At 45.1% G+C, this 7,829-nt stretch overlaps 1 protein-coding gene across 1 annotated transcript in view; it reads right to left on the bottom strand.

Annotated features, from left to right (window-relative positions):
- Positions 1 to 230: 230 nt before the first annotated feature.
- Positions 231 to 7,829, bottom strand: part of LOC104627351 (sorbin and SH3 domain-containing protein 1-like) — a gene marked incomplete at its 5' end in the record, with an annotated part of 48,882 nt that continues 41,283 nt past the window's right edge. The window contains 4 exons of the mRNA XM_010295539.1: positions 231 to 298; positions 1,114 to 1,226; positions 2,553 to 2,743; positions 3,369 to 3,428. Of these exons, the coding sequence (XP_010293841.1) occupies positions 231 to 298; positions 1,114 to 1,226; positions 2,553 to 2,743; positions 3,369 to 3,428 (432 nt within the window). The remainder of the gene's footprint in view (positions 299 to 1,113; positions 1,227 to 2,552; positions 2,744 to 3,368; positions 3,429 to 7,829) is intronic.

Genomic DNA, 7,829 nt, shown 5'->3' with positions numbered 1-7,829 from the left:
TAAAGGCAACACTGTAAACTAGAAACTGTCTCTTCTTCGGCAAACAAATCACACCGTGAGTCCGCAGAAGCAGAGCTACACATTCTACTCAATACTGTACCACATAACCACATCCTCCTAACATGTCTCGTCTCTTGTCTATTACATTCATAAATTGTCTGTTTCTTCGCTGTTTAAAACCACCATCTGGAAAACAACCCCATCACTGTCATGGTGGGATCACTGTTATTTTACAGGTACAGAAGCTTCACGTAGTTGCCTGGGAAGGTGCCAAATTGCCTTGTTCTCCTGGATGTACCTGTCGCAAAATAAAACACAAGGAAGCCAGAGTAAGGTGGTGCCACGCAAGAAATGCCTAGGGGTTTGAAAAGGTAGAGGTGGCAGCCTCTTCTGCCTGCAGGCATTGCCTTCTAAAACTAAACAGGAGTCCTGGTGAAAGAGCCTTTTGGTATAGGTGAGATCACAACTAGTCCCGCTACTAATCATCTTTGGTCTTCCCTTTTAACAATTAATAAGGTGCTGGTGAAAGCTCCTGGGCCTATAGGCTAGGAGCCAAACTCCTATCAGTGTAAATGAGGTAATCTCCCTTAAGAAGAGGTAACAAGCCTAGATTTGCAGTGCTGAGGTGGAGAACGCTGTCCAGACTTGCATTCTTTGAAGGTAAAGGGCTAGATTTTGCTAAACATACAGCTACAGACGAGGGGATTTTCAGGGACAGCAGCTCCCTCCCATGTGTTCCCTTCGTCCCCTACTTGACACTTTCTATAACTTGCCATGGCTCCCTCAGCTTTGGAAAAGCTACAGAAATCCAGTTTTCCTTGGTTCCCTCTGTTGCTCTGCCATCTGTGTGAGCAAGAAGGATCAGGAGGAAGAGGGGAACAGGGAAATTAAGAAGAGAAAACAGGAAAAACTAGAGACCTAGCAAGGAAAACAAAGCTCCACCACCCTGCATTCTAATTTTAATGTTCTTGGTGGGAAAAGATGAGAAATTGTGAAAAAAGTTCATTTTTTCCACTGTTTTGACCCAGCAAATGAAAGCAGCTTCCAGACACTCTGCAAAATTGCTCATCTGCATCTCAAAAAGCTCTGCTGACAGGCAAGTGTCGCACTCACCCACAAACCAGCCGTCGTCACATTTCTCCATGACATCGACAATGTCACCATCCCTCAGTTCCAGCTCATCATCGTTCTGAGGAGTGTAGCTGTAGAGGGCTTGGTAGCTAACTCTAAAACCAGAAAGATACTGCATGTTAGCCATCGGATTTCCCTGACATCCCTTCACAAGGAGATGACTCCTTTCCTCTTTCTAATTCTTATTATATTTTGTTCAATGCAGTCTGGACCTGCGTTTTCCATTTGAGAGGTGGAAGCCAACTATATTAAATTGTCTGTTGTCACAAGGCCATGACAGTAAAAAGTGTCATGCCTGCACTGTGTGGGATATGCAGAGAACTTCTGTTTCTTTTTTGCCATGTAGTTGCCTCCATAGACTGTAACAACCGGAGTCTCCCTAATGTGTAGCACCTGGAGAGTGTACGAGTGAATGCAAGCCAAAACCTGGATACACTCATTCCTGGGCTAAATGAGACATCTGTTCCCTTGCCCAGGCACACAGGCAGGGCCATGAATGACCAAATGGCAGACTGAAGGACTTCAGAAAAAAATACTTCCTGCTCTACTGCACTAAGGTTGCTGGATAAGTCACGGCTGAGGAGGTACAGTGCAAACAAAATCTAAGGTTGAATCCTGTCCTGAGATACCACTTGTACCAGAGGCACTCTGTACCTATCAGAAAGGAACCTTATGGAGTGGAAACAATCTTTGTGCAAATTTGGGGACGCTTGGATACCCTGCCTGTGGGGAGTGAAAACAGAACTTATGTGAGACGTTCCATTCTGCACGAAGGGGCAGGGGAAAGCAAAGAGTCCTTCCAGGAGCCAACTGCCAAGGAACTTCAGTCCCCAGCACACAGTGCAGGCTACTGTTCTCAAACCAGCAGTGAAAGGCCCCACCAAGCTTAATGGCAGCTCCAGGTTTAAACCCATCAGACAGCTTTGAAAATCTTATCCTTGGTCTCTCAGATCATTCAGCCACCAATTCATCTGCCACCAATTCATCAGAACTGGCCAATGACACACCAAGTGGTGTCAGTGTTGGGACTGCTCACTATACTGTGAGAAGCTAAGAACAGGGGTGAACGCATTGACCGACACCATATGAGCCAGGTGTAGCCAGTGGATATTAATTTTTCTCCATCCTCAAGATATAAAGACATCGAGATAGTCTCCATAACCAGCATGAATCAAGTGCCCAAAGGAGACCCAGTCCTGGATCATGACGTCATTGTTTCAGGTGCTATACAGACACAAAGGTCCCAGTTTTAAACTACTCATTATGATGATATGTGGTTATTTTTGTTCTTTAAAGAAAAAGCTGACACTTTCCCATAATTCTAATTTAACTCCTGAAATGCTGAAGCTTTCACACCTCCCCATCTTCACCACCAGTTAGAGACAAGGCCTCTGGAAGAGATGGGAGCCAAAAGGACTTACATGTCTCGTGGTGTTTGACTTCTGTCAGGGCTGGCTCCTTGCTGCTGTGCTTGAGGTTGCTGAGAAATGATGAGAGATGGTTTATGGTCATTAGAGGTCACCTTGTGGCGAGAGTCAAGAGGCTGAGAAATAGTACTGCAGTAATGAACAGACTTTTCTGCAATGTTTATGATCTCATTGCAAACAGCTTCCTGTGTGGTAGGCAGCATTGACATCCAAGAACACCCAAAGGACAGTCAACAGGGGAGAGGGAGGGGAAAATATAGACAAGAAGAGATGGGACATTCCAGATGCAGCACATAAGTCCAGTTAAAAAAAAAAAAAAAAAAAAAAAAAGAATTGTAGATCCAGGTAAATATCCAGGTAGTGGAGTGCAGAAGGGATCCAGGTGTAAGCATGGAAAAACAGGCAAGATACAGAAGAATTTGGCATTTAGTTTGAAGATTTGTAACAAATACATATACATATATTTTTAAAAGCAGCAGCATAAGAGGTTGCAATTAGTTATGCAGTGGCACCATTACAAATGCTACGAAGTCAGTTCAAGAATGCAAGGCAGGCTGCTCCATTCATGCATTTTACTTAACTATACCCAGGGATTGGCAGCACAATTAACCCAACTTCTTGTTGGCTATGACAGTTTTTCTAATTGCTAAATTCCCTTTTTCTGTTCCAGACAAAACAATATATGCAAATAGATAAATATGTACCTACTTTGCAGCTAAAAACAGTGCTGGCATCTTATCTCTACTGAGGTGTTACTGCCTGGGTGAAGAGAGTCTAGGACTACACATCTGGTTTAAACAGTGGCCTTACCACATAGCTCTTTTCAGACTCTGTGAGATCTGGTCCAGCTCTCAATGAATGGTGGGAAGGCTGCGTGATCACCAAGCAAATGATAAGGAAGACATTTTAGCAGATGTTATATTGGTCAGAATTAAAAAAATTTAAATGGAGTGCAGACAACAAAAGAAAATTAACAACTCTTCCCCTCCCCACCCCAACACCACGCTTCTTGGACAAGGTCTTTCATTTACACAAGAGACATTAAGGCTACAGTAATGCAACTGCACTGCAGCACACAGAATGCTGCGAAGAGAAAGGTGATAGTGAAACAGCAGCTCAGAGCAGGGAACGAGAGTGGAAGGTTATGGACATTGCTACAACCAGAAATGGTACATAGTGTCATACTGCATTCCTGTAGGGGGAAAAAACCCAAGGGACAGAAGCACATACACGAGAGCATCAAACTTGAAAGGCTAAAAGCGTGCTGAGAGGAATATGCTGCTGTTTTTAGAAAAGCCCTCAATGTCTTTGACACAGGAGAGAATGCTAACTCGCTTGCTTCTTAAAAAAAGATCAGCTCAGGACCTCAGAAGGCACAATGCTGTACAGCCCCATCAAAATCACTCTAGCTTGTACCACGCGAGGATCTGAGCTGCTCTGTGAATTCCCACAATGACGCAGAGCTTCAGGTCAGCGGAGGCCCTGACTGGAAAACCCAGCTCCCAACACCACCACCTGTGAAGCTTCTGGACTCTGCCCCGCCTCTCTCCCCTGTCACAACTATTCACAGGGACTAAGGTGTCCCAGGACACAGCAAGGAAAATCAGGGTGTTTAGCGTTAGAGGTTTTATGGGGAAGGTCACTGAGAAAGTCACACAGGTTATCCAGAGCCTGGTTTTACATGATTTTTGCACATTCAAACACCTACTGAAAGCAAGTGGCATGTTGTGAGCAAATGGGATGTCTGAACTAGTGTAGGGTTATTTGTACTACCTGCAGGACTCCTTGGCAAAATGGATTGGATAAGATACAGAGCATTGCCATCCTCTGTGATCATTCAACACAATTTTCAACCCAAATTACAAAGGCCTCAATTTTTATGCTTTCCCTCCTTTTTATTCCCTTCAACCATGCCCTTCGCTAAAAGGCTTACTTTCTCAGCATCCCGAGACAGAGCAGAAGCAGAGGATAAAGAAGTTTGTGACACCTTCAGCTCAAGTATGCTCAAAGAGTTTGGAGAAGTACAGGGTGATGAGGTCATCCCTGTCTAATTCCCATTCTCAAAGCTTCTCTGAACCACATCTTGGGACTTCTGGAGCTGTGCCCATCATTGTATTAAAGCAAACTGTCTCTTTTCTTGAGGACTGTGACCCATTCCAGGTCAACCCAACCCCACAGCAACTCCTTTGTAGTCAGCTGTATTGTCTGAGGCTGGAATCTGGTATCACTGCCCTAAGAAACAATGTTCTGTTACCATGTATATTTCTACAGAGAGAAAATTAAATGTAAGTTGGATGTGCTAGTTGCAGTGGAATTGGCATCCAAAGCATTTACTGAAATCATCACAGGATCTCTGGAAGTCATTCTCGCCTGTCTATCATCAGTCCTGAAAGGCAAATGGAATAAATATAAATTTAAAATTAATATTGTGCAACCCACTGGGTACAGTGCATCAAATCTGATGAGATCAGTGCTAATTCAGGTGGCCAAGTAGCTGGGAAAACCAATTTCCAGGCTGAGGTAAGAGGCAGCTGTACGAATGTTTTTTTTTAATTCAGGAAAGTGCTTCTCTGCTGTATACTAATAAATTGACTGCTGGAATTGCTCCATGAGCTCCCAAGACAGCATGGTCCATTTCTCATTGATTACTTGTGACCTCCCCTCACGAACTTTTCCTCCAAAAAGCATTAATAACTACAAATTAATTATTTGACAGCTAAAAAATTGACACTACCTCTGAATGCTCCACAGTGCAGGCTTGTAGGTGTAATACCAGGAGGTGCAGCCTGCCAGCATCAGAAACTTGGCCACGTTCCCTTTCCTGGCAGGATCCGCACAGGGACTTCCATGAGGCAGCTGGGCAGGGGCAGAGGCCAAGCAGTCCCCTGCCCTCCTCGCAGGCCCCAGCTCCCAACAAGGTACACGACGAAGTGGATCCCCTCTGGCCTCTGCTCCAGAGTTCCAGGCAACTCCTACCAAAGCAGTGGGTGTTTCTGCACTAACTCCCAGGGCTACAGCAGAGCCCTACATGACATGATGAAACACTCCGAAATCAGCAACTATGCAGCATTAGCCAAACAGGATGAAAAACTGACAGGATCAGATCCTGTAATTTCAGGCTGTAAATGCCTCCACTGCTTCAAACAAGTGACCTTGACAGCATAGCCTAGATGGCTTTTTTTTTAAAAAAAAAAACAAACTACTACATTGTTCTTTCAGGGAGAGAAGAAAATAAAGGAAAAAAAAAAGGTATTATAGGTCCAAATGCTCTACAAACATGGGTTCAGAAAGCCCATGTACTACCTACCTACACTGGTACTCCATGTGCCAGAGGCAGCCAAGTAATCAGCGAGTGTGGGGCACAGATCCGAAGTATAAAACACACAGGTTTTATAGCCAGCCCTGCTGCTGCTGGAGGTAAACTGAGGGCCCTAAAAGTGACCAAGTATTCACAACCTGTGAGGACAACTCACTTCCTACCCCCTCAGTCACACTACATGCTTTGTTAAGACTAAGTGAATAAACTTAAGCAGGTGCTTAAGTGTCCATGTCTCCATGTCTACAGACTATCCAAATATGCAGTACCTAAAGTCCTGAAGCACAGCTGGCCACTGTTTCCACCTCATATGGAGTTTCAGGATGGATCTAAGAGTACCACAGGTTTTGTAAGAATACCAGAAAAAGGTTCTATGTTAAGACCCTAGAAAAGCCTTGAGGCAGGTTTTAACTGTTAGGAAGAAAGATGCTGGGGCTACTCAGTAGTGCTCTCCCTGCTGGTAGTGAAGTCAAGTGTCATCAGTGTGTCTATCCTTTGCAGATCTTATTTACCTGTCTTCTTCCATCCCCTTCTGGTGGAAGTTAAAGGACTACATAAGCAAAGACAAAGCTAAGCAGGACAGACTAACAGACAGACAAGACAGACAGACAAATTGGTATACCCTCAGAGAAGGACACACATCAGCAGTGATGCTCCCACACATGAATGGAGAACCAGGAGCAGGGAGGATTCCCCAGCCCAGCCGAAAGAAAAACGGGAAAACCTCCTCACACACCAAGGCCCAGCTCTGGTGAAAGCGAGAGGAAAGCTGGCCAAGAGCTCTCACAAAGGACACTGAAAATGCTGCAGTGTGGAGCAGCCTGACCTAAAGGCTGTCAAAGTGAACGGAAAGGCTCCCTGGCCCATGGATCAGAAGCTGAAGGCTGTGTCTACAGCAGAAAAATGCATGTCCCACGGGGAGCAGGTACCAACGCCTGCTGCAGGCTGTGCAGCTCTGGACTGGACAATAAATGTGCTGTGCAGAAACGCTGCCGTGCTGTGCAGCAGCAGAAAACCACTGGGGGAGGGGGGAAATAAAAGCTTACCTTGGAGATGGTGCTAAGTAATGAATGTGCTAAGTAAGCGTAGCTGGTCTGTGCTGGGGAACATGGGGTCTCAGAACCCTCCTCATACACTCTGCTCTCCACCAGCACGAAGCGGGTGAAATTACTCACCACCCTGCCTGAGCGGTTTTGTACCAGTGGACAGGAGCAGATGGCCACCCACCGACATCCCTCACACTGCCGGGCGATACAGGGACCCTTGTCCAGCCACTCCTGCCTTCCCCACCCTACAGCCGCAGTCTGGCCCCGCGGCCAAAGCTGCTGCACTGCTCACATACTCGCTAGCACCACTGCTGACTGTCACACTGTGCTAACAGATTAAAACACAGTCTTTACACCGTCCCTGTGCCAACGAGGTCTTAAACCTGCAAAAAAACCTGGATCAGAAATTCGTAACTGGGGCGGTTACGAAAGAAAAATAAAATTCAAAATGGTAAAATACCTCAAACACCAGGGATGGACAATAATGGAAACAAAATGCAAATGTAATGTCTCACCTCCATATCTACTACGTGCTTTTCTCATTTGATTAAAATCAATTAAAAGATGACAGATTTTTGAAAATACCTCCAGGGTATTACCTGCAGTTCTGCTGAAGCCATCAGCCTCTGTATGGGTCATGGAGATAATGAGAAATCATTTGCACATATAAATACCACTCCTGCTCCCTAAACAACTGTAGACCCAGAGCTGGAAAGGAGGTCAAGACTACTGATAATGTCACACACAGTTTTAACTTGACACTGACAATGCTCTGATTGTCAAGGCATATAAAATATAAATTTTGGCTTGACTTTGACTTCAAAGAAAGGCCATAGGGTCCTATTACAACCAGGTGCAACACCCAAAATAGAACTGCAAGCTAGTCAGCACTTGGGAGAAACATCTTTC

The sequence above is a fragment of the Phaethon lepturus genome, unplaced genomic scaffold (genome assembly GCF_000687285.1).
Source record: "Phaethon lepturus isolate BGI_N335 unplaced genomic scaffold, ASM68728v1 scaffold631, whole genome shotgun sequence".
Classification (NCBI taxonomy): Eukaryota; Metazoa; Chordata; class Aves; order Phaethontiformes; family Phaethontidae; genus Phaethon; species Phaethon lepturus.
Note: the sequence above shows the minus strand (reverse complement) of the source record. Positions and strands in the feature narration are given on the sequence as shown.